Source organism: Lynx rufus, unplaced genomic scaffold (assembly GCF_022079265.1).
Source record: "Lynx rufus isolate CCGP_SWC_20201006 ecotype Redwood Valley unplaced genomic scaffold, mLynRuf1.p SCAF_7, whole genome shotgun sequence".
Taxonomy (NCBI): domain Eukaryota; kingdom Metazoa; phylum Chordata; class Mammalia; order Carnivora; family Felidae; genus Lynx; species Lynx rufus.
The window spans coordinates 75,904,687-75,926,185 of record NW_025814889.1 but is presented as its reverse complement, the minus strand read 5'-3'; the positions used below and the strand labels follow the sequence as shown (position 1 = coordinate 75,926,185).

Sequence of the window (21,499 nt, the reverse complement as noted above, 5' to 3'; positions counted from 1 at the left end):
TGTTTGGGTTATCTTAAAGGTCCATATTGGGGAGCAGGGAGCCTGGGTTTGATTGTTCTGGTTCTCAGTAAGTCCATCTCTGCCCCACAACACCCTTCTGGCTCCATCTTCGTAAAAGGAAGGGTCTGTACCCAAAGGGCTGCATGATCTTTTGCCTCTCCCATTCTCCCCTAAAACCCAACCAATCAGTCTCAGAATCTGAGAATGGAGTAGAAGGAAAGATAAGGGACAAAATTGAGGAGCCTCATAGCTTATTCTTACTTAGTCCTCTTAGAAGAGGCAAATTATCCCTTCTTCCTCAGCAACCATTGCCATACACACTCTTCTCCCACCTCCCTGCACCCGTCTCCTCCACTGGAGCTGCTGCCATGGTTGCCAGGCATGGTTGCTAAGTCTCTGCATGGAAGGGTTGGCGTGGGCTGTGCTGCCACTAACATTACCATGGTGAATCAGGGGACACCTGGTATAGGCTTGGGGGGAGGGATCATGTAGATGTAAGCAACACCTTCTGCCCCTGGGACAGAATGATCCTAAAAGGTGACCATCTTAAGCACCACTTCAGGTGGGGGGGAAGTGAGCCAGGGATTGTGGTAGTGGTGAGGGGAAGCTCTACCCTGGGAAGTGGGGGCCACTTTCATCATTTCAGTTGCTAGGGGGTTGGTTTTGCCAAGAGAGCACAGTATTCCTCCTCCATCCCTTCTGAAAGGGTGCAAATGCATAACCACCGTGGTCTGTCCTCCATAAGGCTCAGCAGAGCTGTGTGGGCACAGAACAGTATGACCCCCAAGTCCTGGCTCCTGGATTGCGGGAGAGAGCCTGCTGCGGGGAGAGGGCTCCATAGGTCCCCAAGGACAAACATGTGGAACAGGAGTGTGGGACAGTTAGGATGGCCAAGACAGACTCCTGTGTGCAGCTGTACAAGCAGCCCTGGGCTGCAACACTGAGAGGGTAAGGAGTTAAGGGTGTGGAGGTTACCCTTTCTGGGCTTGGGGGAGGCAGCTCTCCCCCAGAGTCACATAAAAGCTGTGTGAAAACCACCGCCTCCTCCCTCCACCGCATGGAAGCTGGTTACTCATCTCTCTGCACCCGAACAGCCACTGCCGCTAAAAATAGACCCCCTGCACCCCAACCCCATGGAAACCAGCGGAGAGTGGCAGGCAGAGACCTTGACTTCCATTCCCATCACCTCCCTGTCCGGGAAACTGAAATCCGAGGCAGGAAGTCAGAGGCAGAACCCTGGTGGTCAGGCACCCCGACAAGCAGAAGAGGGAAGGATTAAAACGACAGGAAGCTTGAAGAAATGGGGGTGGGGGAGGGGCACCGTCAGCTTGGCAAGAATTAGAAGTCCCCTGCCCACTCACGCAGGTCCCATCAGGCTTGGGGGACATGAGCAATGGGAAGGGGCGCCCAATCCCGGGCCCCAGGGGGCGGCCGTGCACATGGGGGAGGTAACAGCGCTGTGCCGTCCGCGCCGCGCCGTGTCACATGCGCGCGCGCACACACACACAGACAGGCACACACGTGTGCCCGGGTATATATAGTCCCCAGTCTCTGGCCCCGTTCGCTCTGCAGTGGGCGCCGGCTCCTCGGGCTGGGAGGGGGCTCTCGGGGCGGGTGGGAGGGTGGGGGGCCGGGGTGGGGTGGGGCAGGATGCTGGATGGCCAGCTATTCTCCGAGGGGCCCGACAGCCCCCGGGAGCCCCAGGATGAGGAGTCTGGCAGCTGCCTCTGGGTGCAGAAATCCAAGCTGCTGGTGATCGAAGTGAAGACAATTTCCTGTCATTATAGTCGCCGCGCCCCTCCTCGACAGCCCATGGACTTCCAAGCCAGCCACTGGGCCCGTGGGCCCCAGAGCCGCACGTGAGTGAAGGAGGGGTGACGGGAAGAGAGTGGTGGGGCGGGGAGTGGGGTCCGGACCTCCCCGCAGGCACCAGCCAGTGCTGCTGGTCGCCCTTCTCTTTCCCACGCCTCCCCCCACCCCATCCCGAGGGCTGGGGCCTGACTCGTCCCGCATTGTTTTGGGGGGCAGGAGTGGGTGTGAGGAAGGGCAAGAGGTGAGATGGGGCAGACGCTGTTAAAGTGTGCATGGAGAGATGGTGAGGAGTCCGGCTTCGACTTCAGCCCTAACGTATACGCACGTGCACACGCACACACACTCACACACACCCCTCCACACACCTGCCCCAAATGGTCTCCAGTGCTCCCAGCTCCCCGGATTTCGGCCCCCTTCCCCCACAAACTGCTCACCTGGGTTCCTGCTCATTGTCCCAGGTGTGGGCCGCGCTCGGGATCCCCTGAACCGCCGCCCCGCCGTCCCTGGGCCTCCAGGGTGCTGCAGGAGGCGACCAACTGGCGGGCGGGGCCCCCGGCCGAGGCCCGAGCCCGGGAGCAAGAGAAAAGGAAAGCGGCATCGCAAGAGCGGGAGGCCAAGGAGACCGAGCGAAAAAGGCGCAAGGCTGGTGGGGCCCGAAGGAGCCCCCTCGGTCGGCCCCGCCCGGAACCTCGGAACGCCCCTCGGGTGGCCCAGCCTGTAGGGCCCTCAGCTCCTTCACGACCCGAGCGCCTGGGGCTGGCGGGGCGACCGCCCCGTCCATCCGCGCAGCCTCAGAGCGACCCAGGGGCGGCGTGGGCGGGGCCCTGGGGAGGTAGGCGGTCAGGGCCCCCCAGCTACGAGGCACACCTGCTGCTAAGGGGCGCAGCCGGGACGGCCCTGCGACGACGCTGGGACCGCCCGCCACCCTACGTGGCTCCACCTTCTTACGAAGGCCCCCACAGGACCTTGGGGTCTAAGCGAGGCCCCGAGCCCTCCCAGGCGCCCGCCTCAGCAGCCTGTGCTCCGACTCCGGCCAGGACAGAGGGAGGGTTCACAAAGAAGAGGCTGGATCCTCGGATCTATCGGGACGTCCTCGGGGCTTGGGGTCTCCGACAGGGACGGGGTCTCCTGGGGGGATCCCCAGGCTGTGGAACAGCCAGGCCAAGGCTGGAGTCCGGCAAAGGGGCCGTGGAGAAAAGCCTGGGGCTGGCTAGTGCCGGCCCGAATAGTGGTAGTGACAGCCATCCCCAAGCCAAAGCTGCTGGGAGCCCAAGCTCGGAGACAGCTCCTGCGGGGTTGGCCGCTGCGACTCCCAGCCCACCGCGTCCCGCTCCCAGGTCCAGGCCCCATCTCAAGGGTCCCGGGGAAGGGAAAGAAAGTAGGGAACAGAGCTGGCTCCCCAAATGCTGGATTCCCTCCCTTAAAAGGCAGCCACCGCGACATAGCCAGACCCTCCCCAGACCCTGGGCTCCAGGAGGCACTGGATGGAGAGAGTCCCTGGGTCATAGAGAGGGGGCAGGACCTGAGACCTTGGAGGGTTGGAAAGGGGCCCGCCGCGCCCACACCCTGCCCCGCAGCTCCCGCGGCCCTGCTCGGGGAGAAGGCGTCTTTGTCATTGACGCCACGTGCGTGGTGATACGCTCCCAGTACGTTCCAACCCCTCGAACCCAGCATGTACAGCTTCTGCCCAATGGGGTGCCGCGCGTCGGGGGGGATGCCCCTAACCAACCGAAGCCCAACAAGGAAGAGGTCGAGGGAGTCGCGGCCTTTCCCTCCCCATGCCAAAAACTGCTGTTGAGCAGTCGCCTTTCACACCAGCTCGGTGGGGGGCGAGGGTTCGAAGCTGAGGGCGGGAAGCCCCCGGACTCCTCCTTGGAGGAGCGCGCCTCGCGCATCTTGGGGCTCCCGGTTGGCGAAGTAAACCTGCAGGACGCCCCCACGCAGCCAGGTAGCCCAGAGCGCTCGGTCTTAGGCCCACCGGCTTCGGGAGGTGCGGGCAGTGCCGAGGGCTCGGAGGAAGTGGCGGCTGTCCCGCGGCGCGCGGGCCGGGGCTGGGCGCGGACCCCAGGGCCCTACGCCGGGGCCCTGCGGGAAGCCGTGTCCCGCATCCGGCGTCACACTGCCCCGGACTCGGACTCAGACGAAGCTGCGGAGCTCAGCGTCCACAGCGGCTCTTCTGATGGAAGCGACACCGAAGCCTCGGGCGCCTCCTGGCGAAATGAGCGGCCCCGGCCCGGGGAAGGCGGGAAGACGGCAGAGCTGAGCGACAGTATCCGAGAGATTCTAGATGTCATCAACCGAACCGAGGAGGCCTTCTTCGGAGAAAGGGACACTAAGGGGATGCCACAGGGAAATAGGGAGCAGCAGTGAGAGGCCCTTTCTTGTATTTGTGTTCCCCAACCTTTCCATCTTTGGGGCCCACTGGTCCTCTTTCTTCCTCACAGACTTCCTTGTACCCCTTACCCATAGCCGTTCCCACACTTGAAATAGCAGCCGCCCGATTGAAAGGAAAGGGAGCATGTGGCAATTCATGGTTTCTTTTTTTTTTTTTTTTTCTTTTCTTTGTCCTTTCCTTTCTTAACTTTCCTTTCCCTTCCTTTCCTTTCCGGGAGAGGCGAGGATGAGCAGTTGACTTTAATCCCTGCTCCATTCAGGGCACTGGGGTAAAATCTTCACCAGGGGCAGATGAACTAGTTGTGGAGCTGAGCAGAGAGACCTAGCCAGGACCAGGAGGGAGGGCAGGGATGGTATAGTCATAGGAGGGCAACTTAGGGCGGAGCCTCTGGGCTGGAGGGGGAAAGTGATGGAAGAGGCTTCTGAGTGAGGTGACCAGGTGACATAGAGGCCTTTGGCAGAAGAGGAAGGGACCCAGAAGCAACCAGCAAAACAGGAAGAGGGCTTACTTTGGTGTCACAAGGCCCCAAACAAGGTTCCAATCCCAACTCTGACACTGACTGCTGGGTGACCTTAGGCAAGTCACTTCCCTTCTCCACGCCTACTAATATGTAAAATGAGGGAGTCCTAACATCATCTCTGATGTTTTGGATCCTTGGGGGAGGATTTGTATCTTATCCTCTCCTCCACCGGCCGAGAAAGAGAATTAGGAATAAATGTACGGAGTCTGAGTGTCCCTGGGTGGCTTCATTTTCACCTGCACTCGTTCACAACTCAAGAGATTGTCCAAGGTTTGCAGAAGATCTGAGTGAGTGGGTGAGGGCTTCTATCCCAGTATCTTACGTTTAGGTGAGGGCTCCCCAAAGCAGAGCAGGAGTGTGGCCTTGTCACTGTCCCTGGCCTGCAGTGGTCTGAGCTGGGGAGGGAAGGCAGCCAGTGAATCAGCTTGGGACCTCTTTAGGCCTTCCCCTTTTCCTCCTCCCCAGTGTTCCTTAGTGATGCTATGAATTGTTACCACAATTTCACACCCCGGTGGTATCACTCATCTGAAAGAACCCTGAAAATTTCTTGCGTCTCTGCCTCTTCCAGAAACCTTGGCCAGGGAAGGAAGAGGGAGGCTGGTCCCCAAAAGCCTGTAGGTGTGGGGTGTGATACTCGCTGTAGCCACTATGGGGCGCGCGCAGGTCGCGGATTTCCCCAGTAGCTAATTCCCGAGTCCCCCGCCCCGTACCCAGGCACTGCTAGTTAACCAGTTGATTCCCAGTTACTGCGCGCGGGTCCCCCGCCTTCCAGCCGTGTGAGGTCGGGGGCAGTCCTCTGGCCTTCTAGACTTCTGGAGCGCGCGGATTCCCTCTTTGTACTCACCCACGCCAAGTGGCTTGGGACCCAGACACTGAAGTCTTTTTTCTCTACCATCTTGGAGAGCTCTGTCTCTATTTACTAGCCATGAGAATTTGGCCAAATCACTTCACCTCCCTGAGCCTCAGTTTCCTCATCTGTCAAATGGGGGTTTATAAACACCTACCTCGCAGGGTTGTTGTGAGGATTTTATGCGATAATGTATGTAAAGCGCCTTGCACAGTGCCTGGCACACAGTAGGCGCTCAATAAATCTAAGCTTCCCTTTGTCCAATCTTGGCATGTTCTTCCTTTCACCGACCTGACCTACTCCCTCCCTCCGTTGTCCTTCCCCCAGGGTTCCAGTTTCTTCCCACTTGGTGGGGGGCTGGGGGGACTCCTTTCTTGGATGGAAACTCCCGGCTCAACCCTGTCTCCCCTAGTCCGGACTCTTCCTTCCTTGCCCCCCACCCCACCCCCGCTGGCTCTTCCCACTGCCCCGGCGCACTCCCCCCCACCCCCCATTCCGGGCAAGGGCTGAGTCAGCCTGGGTAAATTTAGCCGCCGACTCGGCGGGCGCGGGGGCTTCGCCCAGACTCAGTCGCAGAGTCCTGGCCCGCCCGCCTCTGCCCCCATCCCTACGAGTCCACCAGCTCGAACTCTGCGTTCAGAGCCCCAGCCCCATTCTCAAACCACTTCTGATTTGGGTCTCCCGTTATCTCCATGTCACTCCCTACCCTCACCAGACAGACTAGGCAGGGCAGTTTGGGAGGTCGCGCTGGACCACAGCCTGTGGCAAGCTGACCTTGGTTCAGTGAAGGGGGGGAGTGTCTCCTCGGGCTTCTGAACCTGAAGGGAGAGCATTGATCGGAATCACCCTGGAGAGTTCATCCCAGAACCTTCCCCGGAACCCATAAAGTCAGGTTTCAAGTTAGCTCTTGCTGGGGAGGAAGTAAAGGAAGTGAGGTTCACCTCACTTTGGGCAGAGATCAGAGTTTCCTAAGGTCAGTCTACCTTCTACCTACAGGTCGATTCTAACTATTGAGCATTTACTGAGCACCTGAGAGGAACCGGGCGCTGGGTTGGGCTCCAGGAAAGAGAGGAGTAAGTAAGGCCTGCCTGACAAGGGGGTGAAGATGAAAACACACAAATAACGATAGTAGTGAGCAGGGAGTGGTAAGTACTACAAGGAGTCAAACCAGGGAGATTGTATGGATTTTATGAGCTCAGGAAAGGCTCCCCGAAGGAGGAGACATCTGAAATAGAATCTGGGGAAAGGGGTTCCAAGTAGAGGGAAGAGCAAAAATGGGAGCACGGATATGGGGAAACAGTATGTGTAGGAAATTCCCAAATGGTCTGCTTAGACTGGAGTTGAGGGAACATTCGGAGCACTTACAGAAGATAAAGGCAGGAGTGAAAACTGAGGGCAGGCTGCGGTGAGGCTGGCCCACTAGGGAGAATGGGCCTTGGGCCTCTGGGCTTGAGAAGAGAACGGCCCTTCAGGCCAGGAGGAAGACCGAGGAAGGCCAGGGCAGTGGTGAGAGCATCTGGCTGGGGTTTGCTACAGCCCAGGGGCTCCAGGCTCTTGGGCTAGTAGAAGAGGTGAGCCGTGCAGGATAGTGGGAGGTAGACTCCGCCATGCGGCGAAAGCCTCTTCGGGGCTGAACACCCAGGAGGCCAGGCTCTCAGAGCTCACCCACACTACTACCGTTACCAGAGAAATGGTGTAGTGTGGTGTTTAGAGCATGGACTCGGGGGCCTGGCAGCATGGCTTTAGATCTTGCCCCTACCTCACATCAGCTGTGTGACCTTGGGCAATTACTCAACCTGCCTGCGTCTTGGGGTCCTCAGTGATAAGATGGGGTTATTAATAGTGCCTTTCTTACAGGCCTGTGGGGAGGATTAAACGATTCAATATGTAAAATCACTTAGAACAATGCCTGGTACATAGGAAGTAATACATAAGCGTTAAGCTCTGATTATGATTTATCTCTAGAGCTATTTCATTAGTATTTGGGGGTTTAGGAACAGGAGGATGGGGAAGTAGAGATAGGGCAAGAGGTGGGACAGGCAGCAGAGGCCAGGTCAAGAGGAGCGGGGGGTGTCTGGGATGGAGAGAGTCCCTTGAATGGGTGAATGGTGTACATGGAACCTCTGGGTAGTTAGCGCTGCGATGCAACCCACACCCCTTCCCCAGGACTTCCTCCATCTTTGCCTAAGGGTGGAGTCAGCACCAGCTGCTAAAGATCTGGGGAGAAAGGGATAGAGAGGAGGAGAGGAGTGACTGCAGGTCTGGGGGCCAGCCCTTGGTGAGCCATATCTCAGACTGGCCCTGCGTGGCACTGTGGGTGGGAGGCTGGAGGCTCCCTGCTGCGAAAATGACTTCTAAATCTGGCTGCGTCTGCCAGCTGGTCAGCCTTGAGACGGAGGCCACAACCACCCCCAACCTTGGGACAGCCTCACAGGTCAGGTGTAGGGACAGCAGACGCAGGAGGGCGTGGTCAGGTTGGGGCAGCAGGACACTACCCTCCCAACAGCCAGGTTCTTCCCGGGAAGCCCTTTTCTGTTGTCCCAAACGGGGCCCAGTTAATATGGCTTTAAAGGCCCAGCGGGCCCCTTCCCCTTTCAGACTCTCGTGGGAGCCCTGGAACTTCCCTAGATCGGTCACAAATGGATAACAAAGAACCAGGCCGTAATTATGGGACTTTAGAGGATTCAGGGTCAGGAGTGTGTGTCTGGGGTATGAGGAGGAGAGAACCAGGAGAGTTCTGGCTGGACCTGAGTCTATAGGGAGTGTGCAAAGTGTGCCTGTGGGGAAAGGTGAGCATTCACTCATTCATTTGTTCACTCATTCATTAAACATGTGTGCCAGGCCGTAGGGACACACAAGAGACTCAGACCTGGTTCCTGTTTAAAGGGAGCTTCCGGTCTAGGGTGAGATCTCTATCTCTGTGTGAGATAGGGCGAGGGATGCGGGAGAGGAAACCCACAAAGGCATTACAGTGTAGACTGTATACATAATATATGTTAATGAAGGCCTTCCTGAGGATCCAGGCAAGCATGAAGGAAGGAGAAGGTCCCCGACTAGGACTTCTGGGAGTGGGAATATACCTAAGGACTCTGAGAGATGGCTTACTGAGGGTGAATTTGTTAGTGAAGGAAGACTCAGTCTGCTTGCTGTCCTCTCCCCTGCATGTCTTGGCATGGGGTGGGGCTTCCTCCCTTGGAGCCCCGGATACTACATAGCTTTTTATGGGTCCTTTTTTTTAAATTAATTTATTTATTTTGAGAGAGAGAGAACAAGAAGGGGAGGGGCGGAGGGAAGGAAAGACAGAATCCCAAGCAGGCTCTGCACCATCAGTGCAGAGCCCGATGCGGGGCTCGAACCCAAGAACCATGAGATCATGAACTGAGCCAGGGTCAGGAGTCGGAGGCTTAACTGACTGTGCCACCCAGGTGCCCCTTTATGACTCCTTTTATTTTATTATTACTTTTAAAATGTTTGTTCATTTTTGAGAGAAAGAGCACGAGCAGGGGAGGGGCAGAGAGAGAGGGGAACAGAGGAGCCGAGGCGAGCTTGAGCTCGAGCTCCATGCTGACAGCAGTGAGCCTGATATGACTCGAACACACCAAACGTCAGATTGCGACCTGAGCCGAAATCAGACGCTTAACTGACTGAGCCACCCAGGTGCCCCTTTTTGTGTCCTTTTAAAGAATAGCTGCTTCCTCCATCCATCTATCCATCATGCATGCATGCATCCATCTATACATCTCACCTGTCCATTTATCCAGCCAGCTACCAATCTCTCTGTCCATCCATTCACCCATTTATCCATCTGTTCGTTCATCCATTCACTCATCCATTCATCCATCCATCTCTTTTCTTAATGAGGACATATGATATGCCTAGCTCAGTGCTACAAGGAATGCCAAGCACAGAGCCCACAGTCCTCAGGAAGGTGGAAGCCTAGTAGGAGGACAGGAAACATGCAGATAACCATCCATGGGACAGCCTGTACATGCTGTTCATGAAAGCCCTACCCAGAAGCTGCTTCAGGAGGCAAGGCCACTTTGCCAAGGGGTATGAGAAGGGCTGAATGTAGGGAGGGACACCTGAGATGGGTTTCAACAGGGGGAGATGGGGAAGAGGTGCTTTCCAGGGCATGAGCAAAGGTAGAGAGGTGGGAAAGCCCAAAGCTTTCACAGGGAACAGAGTCAGTGGGGAATTCAGAGGAGCAAGGACCTTGGAATGATGTGTGTGAGCCAAATCATGAAGTGTCTCTGGAAAGCAAGGATAAAACGTTTGAGCTTTAGCGAGAGGGATTGAGGAAGAGGGGAGGGGCAGAGAGGTTTTGAGCTGCGAATGTCCCCGTTGCCTCCTCAACACCTATAGCATTGTTTTCTCTGCTGCTTGATCACGGCCTTCGTTGGTCTTGTTATGTTGTGGAATCTCCTGCTGGACCATAAGCTACTTAAGGATAGTGCCTTTGACTTAGCTCTGTATCCACTACAAGCTGGGCCTGGAGCAGGCTCCCAGCAAATGCTGTCAGAAGGTAGGAAGAAATGATAAAACTGTGTAACAGGAACACTGGCACAGCAATTCAGGGTCAGATAAATGGGAGGAGAGGGGGCTGCTGCCTGGTGTCCTTCCACCCCCCATCCCAGCATAGGGATAAACCCCTGTTTTCTTTGCTGGTCTCTCCAGGAGCTCTTCCAAGAGGCACCACAAGGTGGCGCTGTTCTGACTGTAGTTCTGTGTTCAGCCAAGGTCCTTAAAATGTTTGCAGTTGGAGGAGTGCCCATCCAAGAACTGTCCCTGGATGGTCTAGACATTTCCTTCCAGCAAGTGCTGAGACAGAATGAAAAGGCTAAGTGCAGCTATGGAAAAGCAGAGCCAACAGACCCCCAACCCCACTGCAAGTACCAGCCTCATGTATCCATTCATTCATGTGACAGTACCTACTATGTGTCAGGTACAATGTTAGGCTCTTGGAAAAACAGCAGTGAACAATCATAGCCCCTGCCTTCAAGAGCTTGACATCTAGTCTTAACCAGAAACCAAATCTTTTTTTTTTGCTATCGTTCTCTTTCATTTACACACACACACACACACACACACACACACACACGCACGCACGCACTCCCCAAGCCAATCCCCTTGACCTGGGAAGCCATCTCCATGAGAAGTCTACTCTTTGGCACTGTTCACCCCTCCAAATCTGAGTTTCTCCCTATGGTTGCTGCATGGCCACATGAGTGTGACCCTTAGATGCTGCCTCCTTGGATGACTCCTCTTGCCCTCTCGGAGCTCCCTGACCAGCCCTTTCCTAGTCTTTCTCCCAACCTCCCCCATCACATCCATAGCCACGCTGTCAGCTCTAGCAGCTCTAGGGACCTCCTGAGAGTACGTCTGCTATGGATTAGGGCCTCCTAATATTCTAGACCTCTGGAGATTATAGGAACATGACCACTCATGTGGATCCACAGAAGGACCCTATGAGATCCTGGTGTCACCAACCCAGAGGTAAGGAGCTGGAGTATCCAGAAAACCAAAGAGCTCAGAAACATGCCCCTCTGTGGCCTGGGGGCTCTGCCAGCCAAACCTGTCCCTAGACAGGCTGCCTTCTTTTTCTCATCTACCTTGGCGGGGTCGGGGGGGGGGGGGGCGGCAGGCCTCTCCCTAGCTGTGACTCCATGGTGGTGGCAGTGGGAGACACTGGTTGAGAGGTGAAGCATTGTGGGACATTGTCCACTTTCCCAACATGCTCCAGGGCCCAACTTAGCCCTTGGCGGGTTTGGGAGAAGAGAGGAGGGAGGGTTGGTGCTGAGAGTGGGAGCCAGGCCCATCGAGGTCCCGGGAGTGAATGCCGCATTGTTGGCCAGGCCAGAGTCACAGATAATTACCTCAATTAGTGACAATGGGAGAGTAATAAATACAGGCTTAGTGTCTCCTACCCCACCAGGGCTCCGAAGATTAATCCAGGCTGACGGGCGGGCCCTGAAAGGCGTGATGGACAATTCATTAAACTCCCCAAATGCCGCACAACCTGGGCGTGAAGGCTGAGTTAGCCCCCTGGGGGCTGCGCCTTTGTCCTGATTGTGTGTCTCCGCCGCAGCAGAGCCGGGCAGCCCCCAGAGAGCGGGGAGGTGAGTGGGGCTCCCCCAGCCGGGCCAGGCGGCGGGAGGATTAGGCCTTGGTCCGGCCCTGGTTGCCCTGGCACACCAGCCCGGCCGGCCTGGAATGTCCGTGGGGGGGAGCAGGCCGAGCGGAGGGGCGGGGCCGACAAGGTGGGGTAAGGGGGGCACACAAAACCGGGGGCAGGAGGAGTTAATTAGACGCCAGCCGAGGAGGGCGAGGGGCCACAATAGGGCCGAGGGGCCGCCAGGGACGGCCCCTTCACTTCCGAGGATTAATAGGGAGGAGGGAGAGGGGAGGGGTTCGGCCTTGGGGGAGGAGAACTGGAAGCTTCCCAGGGTGGCACTGCCCCCTTTTGCCCAGCTTGGCACCTACTTGGCAAGTGACTGGGAGGCAGGAGGCTCTGGCAGCCTGGGCAGGTGGCCCCCGGCATCCCACAAAGTGGCTCTTTCTCCTGGCATGGCGCCTGCATTGGGAGATGATTGAGCAGGAGGAGAAAAAGGACCCTTCATTTATCTGGGGAGTAATGGAAGCAGGAATGTTTAGGGGCCCTGCTCTCAACACCCTCCACCTCCACCAACCTACTCTGAGGCAGAACCAGGAAGGAGCCTAAAGCTTTACCCTTTCTGATGAGGCTGCCGGGTTAAAGCCAAGAAGTCCGTAGAGGGACCGGTGCTGGTGTGAACACACAGGAGCCGGGCCACTGTGCGTGCGTGCACATACACGTGCAGACACTTGTGCTCCCAGGTATTTTGATGCCCGGGCCTGGTGCTCAGCAGGCCGTCAGTCAATGCCTGTTGAATGAATGAATGAACTCTGGTTTTGTTGAGGGTAAGTGAGTGTGAGAAAGAGGAGTGATGCCGGGCTGCACCGTGACACAGGGTGGCCTTGGGCCCTTTCCTTCTGAGGTCCTCAGTGTGGCCCGGGAAGGATGGAACCCCACCTCTGAGCAGATGAGCAAATGCCCAGGAAAAATGAAGTGGTGGGGGTTCCTTCCCTTTGAAAAGGGCAAAAAAAAAAAAAAAAGTGCAGTAGCCTCTTGGAAGCCCCACTTCCTCCTGGGCCCCAGGAACAGCCCTGGCTCCTCCCTAGGAGCCACCCCACCCTATCCCCTCCCAGGGAATGACAAGGGAGCGAGTTGGCGGCAGTTCCCTGGGCATATTTATAACCTGCTGCTCGCTCACCAGCGTCTGCTTTTAGCCCAGACGGGGGAGGGGGCAGGGGGGTGGTCTGTCTCATGCTGGGCGCCCCGGCTGGGTGTGGAAAGAGTGAGTAAGGGTGAGTGGTGGGCAGCTCTGTATGGATATTCCTGCTCACACCACAGCCAAACAGCTTATTTTCTCCTCATTTTGTTATTTTTCTCCCTCTAGCCTGGAGAGGAGGACTGAGCCAGCCTGAGGTGGGGAGGGGGGGTGCTAGACCCTGGGGTATTTGCAGCCCCACTGACAGGGTTTTTCCAGGGTGCGTGTGGCAGGGTGTGTGTGGTGCCGGCTTGCTGACCCCCTGGGGACTGCGCAGGCCTGCCGTCTCACTCCTCTCAGCTTTTCCGCTCCCCCCCCCCAGGGTATTTCAGGACTAGTGCCTCCCTCACCCGCTGAGGCCAACCATGTGTCCGGGGTCCCTGGCAGCCTCAGATCCCCCTGGGTGTGTGGCACCTGGTACCTGAAGATCAGAAGTGGGTGGAAGGGTAGCCTGGGTGGATAGGGCAGAGCTGGGGCATCAGGCCCATTCCTGACAACACTTGCCTATGGTGATACCCTTCCAGGCACAGCCCTTCGTGAGAATGGCACAGGTGATCATAACATGAAAAAGAATTAGCTTCTATGTAATGCTTTGCAGAGATCCCACACCCCTTTTGCTTGCCCCCCGCCCCCCCCCAACACACACCTTTTTTCTTGGTGCATGGCCCCTTGAGGGCCCAGCCTCATTCTGCACTTCCTTACCCACTTTGAAGTCCCCGCCCCTGGAAGCGAGGGCTCCCATGCAGAGGACTGATTCTGGGAGTCTTTCATCAAACCTCATGGGTGTGCAGAGGGCTTTACACTTCGCTGAGCCTTCACTGCACTCCCTTCTTCGTCTGACAATACCAGTCGATGTGCTTGATTCCCTGGCCACCCTATAAACTTCTCCAGGTAGGCACGATGGCTCACGCATCCCTGTAACCCCAGCCTTTGGCACACGCCTGGCACAGAAGAGGCGTCAGCAAGTGTTCAAGTGGCCAGAGTTTTCACGTACATGACCCTCATCTGAACCTCACCACCTTCTTGAAGGAGAGGTCTAAGCACTGGCAACCATCCCTGTTCAATTGACAAGGTAACTGAGGCTGAGAAAACAACAGGTTTGTTGAAAGTCTAATTAGGACCAGAACAGGATTCATTGCTTCCCTTTACCCTTCTTCAGCCCTTGTGTGTCAGCTCAGCTCAGAGGCCCCAGCTTCTAGGCCTGAAAGCTGATACCCATTCCAGCTCTTGGAGTTAGGAATCAGGTGAGAGTGCTTGGGGACAGCTGCCAACCCTTCAGCTCCCCAAACGCTGCCTCTCCCCAACTCTGGGCATCGTCCAGTAGGGGCCCAAACCCCCTCTCCTGCCTCTGGCATCCCATTCACTTCTTGCTTTGGGAGCTGGGGGATCTAATAATTCATTGGATTATAGACTGGACATTCTCTGCGGGGGGTTCTTTACTGGAAACCCAAGGCTTATGAGAGGTGCCTTCTACCCCGGATCAATAAGGTTTCTACTCCTCCCCCTCTGCTGCCCATGAGAGCTAAGCTGGTGCTGGCTTGGCAGATGGAGAAAAAGGGAAAGGGATGTCATTGCAGGGTTGAGCAGCTCCTGGCTCCACTCCCCTACCCCCACACATACCCCAAAGGCCAACAGGGGTCAGAGTTCACACATCCAGGGAGAGGTGGGAGGCAGCTACCACAGCAAAAGAATCCTAGGGAGAGGGGGAAATTCTCCAGCCATCTGGGATCAGTTGTTGCCCTTGGGGGGTGGGGTGCTTCATAGCTCCCCCTGCCCTTTAGGTCCTCCCCTGGGGGGAAGTCTTAGGATTAGGGACAAGCGTTAGAGCTTAGGAAGGGGTTAGTGTTGTCTGAAGTTAGGGTTAAGGCTAAGGTTAGACCTAGATCTAGGGACGGGCAGAGGATTAGGGTTAGAGATAGGTTCAGGGCGTGGGCAGGATTAGTACTCCTGCCGACTCTGGTGAATGTGCACATGGAGGTATGAGCGTTATTAGTAACAGTGCTCTTTCAGGCTCTTTATGGGAATGACTAACTTAATGGTGTGGTTATGGACCACACTTGGGTTTCCTTCTGGTCACATTGGTTTAAGCCCTAGCCTCTAGTTGGATTCTAGCCCTCCAGCTCCCTTCTTCTCCCCCACTGTCGTCTCTGAGCTTTTGGGTCCGGTGCTAGAACCCATCACCTGTCACCTGGATCCTCCTGAGCCCAAGGTTGGGAGCTGGGGTCCCAATAAGGACGTGATAAGGTCCTAATAAGCCGTGACCACAGCTGAAGCCAATAGGCTTCAGGGGCCGAAAGCTCTACAGCAGCACCCTTTCTGCTTGGCTTTCTCTTTTCTTCTTTGGGTTCTTTTCAGAACAGGGTCGTGGCTTCACTCAGGTGTAGCTATTTTCACAATTCCAGAAAGGAAAGGCAGGCTTAGAGTTTGTTTGCCTGTTTGTTTAATCCCCGTTCATCAAGGGAAGAAACTGAGGCAGTTATGGACTTGCCCAGTATCACACAGCCGGTTGGTGTTCAAATAGGAAGAAGAATCTTGCAGGGTGTCCTGGCTCCTGGCCAAGTTCTCCTGACGACCTAGATCCCCAGGGGCCTCATTAAGGTCATGCAAGGGTCAGAATCTCAGGGTCTTCTTGTAGGGCGGGGAAACCAGTCCCCCGACAATGTAGCCTATTTAAGAGAGGCAAGCAATGGTGTGTTCTGGGTTCAAGGAGAAGCCACCAAGTCACTGATAAAAATAGAAATTTTATTCTGCGGAGGAAGATACTACATCGGTGGGGGCGGGGAGCCACTAATAGCTACAATGGAAGGAAATGCTGATTCCGGTAGGCAACGGCATCTTTGAGAAATTGGGGAGAGGAAGAGAGGGATCAGAAGAGGCTGGAGAGCAGAAGGAGAGGAGAAGGGAGAGGGATTGGGGTGGGGTGGAAGTGGTCTCTGCAAGCCAGGCCGGAACCCAGCACAATAAATAGTTTTATTTACAACAACCAAACTCGTGGCTTTGTATCCACGATTCAGTGCAAATTATTTACACACTGATGAGGAGGCAGGACAGGAAGGGGTAGGAGGTGGGTGAGGGAGGCATGGCTCACAGCTGTTCAATGGCTCCATGACAGAGGCTGGGAGAATGGGGGTATTTCTGCCGGGTCCCCCAACCTCCTTTTCCACATCACCACAGCTGCCCTTTCACCCTAGAACCTCCCGGTTCCGTTGCAGGTGGGGAGGAGAAAGGCCCTGCTGATCAGGTGTGTGTTCAGCGTCTGCACCCTTGGCAGGAGAATGGGAAGGGCGTGAGAAGATCTGGAGAAAAAACGGAGGATAAAGGGGAGGGAGAGAGGCGAGGGGGGGGGGTCACTGGCGCGGTGGAGGAAGCAGAGCCACACGGTCAGAAGCTGACCCCCACGGGGAAGGGAACAATCCTTCTCTCACCTCCTGGCCAAGCAGGGGGCAGTGCAACAAGGGGTCTCCCGGGAGAGGGAGGGAGGTAGGTCCGGGGCAGGTCCATCAGGATGGCAAGAGGGTTCATGCCGGCCCAGGCAAGTGGTTTCAGGAGTCCCCCGGTAGGAGGAGGTGGGAGAAATGATCGCGCACGTATGAATCGCGGGGGTTGTGGCTGGAGGGACTGGGTGGGCACGTATCCGGGTGGGCTAGAGGGGAACGCTCCTGGGGCGAGTCCGCGAAGCGTCTCACAGACACTCGTGCAGTACGCGCGTGTGCGTGCAGTTGCGGCAGCTGACGTGGCAGCACCAGTGGAAGGTGCAGTTGCAGCGCTCGGTGACGCGCTGTGTGCGCGTACGGTGGCCCCGGCCACAGCAGAGCAGCTCGCAGCCGTCCAGCGCGGGCGAGGAGCTGTTGCAGGCGCGCCCGGCCGTACCCGCCGTTCCCAGGCGTCCGCTGTACGTGCAGAAATTGGGCGATTTCTCGAAGTAGACGAGGTCGTGGGGGGAGGGCGGCTTGTGCGCCGGGTCCTCGGGCTCCAGGCGCAGCAGTTCCGCCCTCGAGGCGCGGTTGCTGCCGCGGTTGCCATAGAGGACGCGCGAGGCGCCATCGAATCGGTCGCGCAGCACGTCGCCCACGGCGCGCAGCGTGGGCAGCCGCATCCAGCACGTGCGCACCGTGCACGAGCCCGACATCCCGTGGCACTTGCACTCCTGGCGCATCTCAGAGAACACAGTCTGGGGGGAAGGAGGAAGAAAGGGTGTCCCGGGGCACTGTCAGGGCCAGAGCCACCACCGTCCCAGATACCGCCCCCTCCCGGACCCTGCCAGGACCTCAGCAAAGGCCCAGGCTTAGCCCTCGCGCCGAGATTTGAACCCCAGGCTCAACTGCTCCACGCGGGATAGTGGTCTCGGCCTCCAAGCCTCGTTTTTTGAATCTGTACAACGGAGGGCTGCAGGCAGTACATTCCAGGGGTTCCATGACTTCTAATGTCTTCAGTTCTACCTGCCCTCAGCCACTATCTCTTCCATTCTCTGCCTTCCTTCCACACCTCCTGCATCCTCGGGACGTCCTCTCCTGATTCCCTACTCTGACGCCTGGCCTTATCACCGATCGTCACTCCCCAAGTTCGAGGTTAGCCCCTGCTCAGGGACTCGGAGATCCCTGCCACGCCACTCCGCTTCCGTGCGGAGCCCCTCAAGCCCGCTCACCGTGCGGCCAGCCTCGTTGTTGTGAAGGTTCATGAGGAAGCGCAGGTCCCGCCCCTTCTCCCCGGAGTCCACAAACTCCCTGCCGAAGAGGCGGCCGAAGTCGATGTTGTCGCTGCAGCCCCCCCAGTGCCAATCGGGGCCCCCAGGGCCGCGCCGCCGATAGTCGCACGTGCAAGACTCGATGGAGCCCTCTGAGCAGGAGCGCGCCACCGAATGGGTAACCCCGGCGGAGGTGATAGCGAAAATAAACGCCGTTTCCCGACAGCCTGTGAGGGAAGGGAGCGGGGATCAGCGAGGGGGTACGCGGGGTGCTGCCAGCCTCCTCGGTGGAGGGCTTGGGACCCTTGACTCCGCCCTTAGAGTCCCGAGAGCCGGCGGCCGGCTGGGTTGGGAAGCTGATCTCCTAGAGAAAGCACGTGCGTGGGCACGCAACCCTGTCCACGCTTGTAATCACGCGTTCCTGAGACTCAGGGCGCATTTGGCTCCTCAGTGGGAGTGGGGCAGGTCCAGAGGGAAAAACTGAAAAGAGGGGAGGGGAAGAACTCTGCACTTGCCAAGACCTCTCCGCGCCCCAAACTTTCGGCCCCTGTCGGCGATGCAAGCCTTGCTGGGCTGGAGGCAAGACACACTCGCGGAGATCAGCTTCCCAGGCGCCTTTGAGAGGGGCCGGGGAAACGGTGGCGAGCCGGCGTCCACGACTCAGAACTCGCTTTTGCTGGGGCAGTGGCGCAGAAAAGTTAAGCTTCGCGCCGGAGGTGCACGGCTTGCAAACGCCTGGTAGAGCTGGCGCTGGGCGCGAAGCTCTTGGCGGGTTGATCCTGGAACCCTGCAGGCGCCTGGGACATCTTCCCTGCACTCGCCCGCCCCTGCCCTGCGGGTGACCCTGCGTTCCCCTGGTCCCGGAAGTGTCGCTTCCCTGGGTACCCACCTCGGTTGACGATCTTGCCGAAGAGGTGGGGCCCCGTAGCTGTGGGGCAGTTCCAGCGGCGGTTGCGGAACTGCCACTTGCACTCTCGCACAGCGCTCTGCAGCCCCCCGCTCACGCTGTGCAGGATCCCCGGGTTCTGGCGGATCAGCCTCCTCTGTTTGCGGCTCAGCAGCTGAAGACTGGGCTCGAGCACCAGTTGTAGACTCTTGGAGTCGGTCAGCAGGTTCGTGGAGGAGGCTACGTTCACGATGCCCCTGGTGAGATGCGTGGTAGGAGCTCAGGCTCTGGTAGAGGACCTGCTCCCTAAGCAAAAAGATCGTGTCTACCCTGTCCTCTTCCTGGGACTATTTGCCTGAGAGAGCAGCAGGAGATCAATAATGAGGTAAAGACTCCGAGCTCCCTGGCTAACTGGTTTGAAAGGAATGGGCGTCCAGAGTGTTGTGCAGGGCCGCTCAGGACCCTGGGCCTGGGGACTGGACAGGGGAGGCATGGGAAACCTGAAGACTAGATGTCCACCTTGACTCTGAGAGACTGCTTCCCCGGGAGCCTGGGCAAGGAAATCCTGGCCTGGAGTCCATGCCCACCCAAGGGGTGAAATGCTCAGGAGTCCCACCCTCCTCTCGCCTCCTTTCTGAGCGCTGGCCTGGCCCTTCGCTTCCGAGGCAGGGAAACCCGTGGTGTGGCTACCCCCGCGAGGCTGGGTTTGGGGCTCAAGGGAGAAGGGCGGTGCCAGATGGGAGTGGGCTCCCTGCCTGGAGGGAGTATCGTGGGCCGCCGCGGGCGGACCGTTCACCCCACCTCCTCAGAACTAGATTCTCTGGGGCAGCTCCGCTCCAGAGCGCCCCTCGGTGTCTCGGAGGGAAGTCAGTGCGGTGGAGCGAGCCTGTCTGCGGACGGATCCCAGAGCGTGGGAGCTGGCTGGGGCTGGCCCCTGGCTCTGCGCCCCGGGACAAGTGGCGACCCCGCACCAGCTCACTTACCACCATCGGCCACTGCTGTTGGCGGCCAGGGCTGCGGGCAGAGCGGCCAGCGCCAGCCACAGCGTAGCAGAAACCCAGCCGGGCAGCAGCGCCCAGTGCCCCATGGCCTGCCCGGCCTCGCCTGCTCTGTGCTGAAGTTGGGGCGGCTTTGGCTGCTGCCCGCGACGGTGGGACGGGTCGCGGCGGTGGCGGCGGTGGCGAGAATTCGCAGTCTGGCTCTAACAGCCCTGGGGGCGGGCGGCGGGCAGCATGGCTCGCGGTCCCAGCTGGTGGGCTGAGGCAGCCACGGCGGGCGGCACCGCCTCTTATAGTTGCGGCGCTGGCTGAAGTGACGATAGGAGGCTGCCCGCCGGGCCGCACCGTGGCACCAGGGCGCACCGGTCAGGGGCGCAGACAATGGGCAGCGAGCGGGGCCGTGGCTCCCGCCCGTCTGAGGCGAGAGCTGACGGGCTGGCCGTCGGGGCTCACCCCCGCCCCCTGCCCGGTGGCTCCCGCCTCCGGGCCTGCACTGGCCGCCGACCCCTCCCCTTGGGACGCCCTCCCACGCGCGCCCGCCTCACTCCTCTTCGCGTCCGGAGCCCGTCGGGGACCAGCGTCCGCCAGGGGGCGCGGCGACAATGTGCTAAGGGGAGAGTCTGCCGGGAGCCCAGCCGCTTCGCCACCACCGGCTGTGGGGCTGTCCCCTCGACGTCACCCTGGGCCCGTCTGGCGTCCTCTCTCTCCCCACTCCTGAGTAGAGGAAGGAAAGCTGTGATTCTGGGCAGCGACTCCGGGGAGACGCCTCCTGCTTTGGAACCCCCGACGGCTGGACAAGGAAGGATAAGGGGGAGACTGGGAGTGGGGTCGTGGTCAGGGAAATCCTGAGGGTGGGTTTGTGGGGTAAGTTCACCAGAGAGAAAACCGGGGACCGCGGCAGTTTGTGTTTGTGGGCTGGTAGGAGTGCACAAGTGACTATGGGGTGTGTGTGTGTGTGTGTGTGTGTGTGTCTAAGTGGGACAATGCAAGGGTGAATGCATATGAGAATGTGTGAGTGTGTTCTGAGGGTGCACACTCGTGTGTGTCCTCATGGAGAGAAACTCCATGTTTTGAGGAGGGACGTTAGGGAACTTTCCAAAGAATCTTGGCATGTAGCTCACGTCGGGAGGGATCAGTGGAGTCATCTTGTCACAGCCACCACCTGGGGCAGTGCATCATCTATGTGTCGGGAAGGAGGTGGTGGCCACTGTCAGGAAAGACCCAAAGACTGACTGAGGGATGGAGTGTCTGGGACTGTTTGTGGAGGTGGGTGGATGGGTGGATGAGTGTGTGTGCGTGGGGAGATTAACTATGCATATATGTGTCACTCTCGCCGTGTATACCTTGTGTCACCCTATGGTGTGTCACTCTGTGGCATGTATCAACATGTGCATGTCACCGGGGGAGGGGACTGAGGCTGCAACCAAGGCGGCATCAAGATGGACAAAGCCTGGAGTAGCTGAGTCTCTGTGGATTAGGCTCAGGAAGGGCAGTGGAGTGGATGTCAGGTGTGCGTGTGGGTGGGGAGGGCTGGGAAGAGAAGAGTTGCTGGCTGAGCTGAACCCAGAATAGGGAACTTGTGCCTCCACGTGTCTGCTTCTTTTTGGATTTTTCTGCCAAGTTTCTCTCTTCTTGCAAAATTCTGGCTCTTTCCACTCTCACCACATTTGAGATATCCTGAATGCTTGCAAGCATCTCCTCCATTGTAGGCTTTTCTCTTTTTTCCCAGGGACTCCAATTCAGCTTCAAGGCTACCTTGGCCTCCTATTGAAGAGGAAGTGGCTGCTGTCCCCTGTACTGGGGCATAGGGAGCACCACCAGCTTTGTCATCATGCCCTACCACCACACACAAATGGCCCCTGCAAGGAGGGAGGACCTCCTCCCTTATGTCTCTCTTCTCTCTCACTTTACAGAGGGAAAAAAAATAGATTAAGAAGTTGTCCAAGGTCTACACAGCTAATGAATGAATAAATGGGGCACGTGTCTGGCCGAGTCACTGGTGCATGTGACT

The 21,499-nt window shown here is 57.9% G+C and overlaps 2 protein-coding genes across 2 annotated transcripts; one reads left to right on the top strand and one right to left on the bottom strand.

The window, feature by feature from the left end:
* The first annotated feature begins 1,650 nt into the window (after positions 1–1,650).
* Positions 1,651–4,182, top strand: DDN (dendrin). The gene is made up of 2 exons (XM_047065433.1): positions 1,651–1,859; positions 2,271–4,182. Exons 1-2 carry the CDS (start codon positions 1,651–1,653, stop codon positions 4,180–4,182), a joined length of 2,121 nt encoding a protein of 706 aa, XP_046921389.1.
* Positions 4,183–16,602: 12,420 nt separating this feature from the next.
* On the bottom strand, positions 16,603–19,577 carry WNT1 (Wnt family member 1). Its single transcript, XM_047065204.1, has 4 exons — positions 19,474–19,577; positions 18,494–18,747; positions 17,566–17,831; positions 16,603–17,091 (listed from the first exon to the last, which is right to left on the bottom strand). The coding sequence occupies exons 1-4, from the start codon at positions 19,575–19,577 to the stop codon at positions 16,603–16,605; spliced, it is 1,113 nt and encodes a 370-aa protein (XP_046921160.1).
* Positions 19,578–21,499: the final 1,922 nt, after the last annotated feature.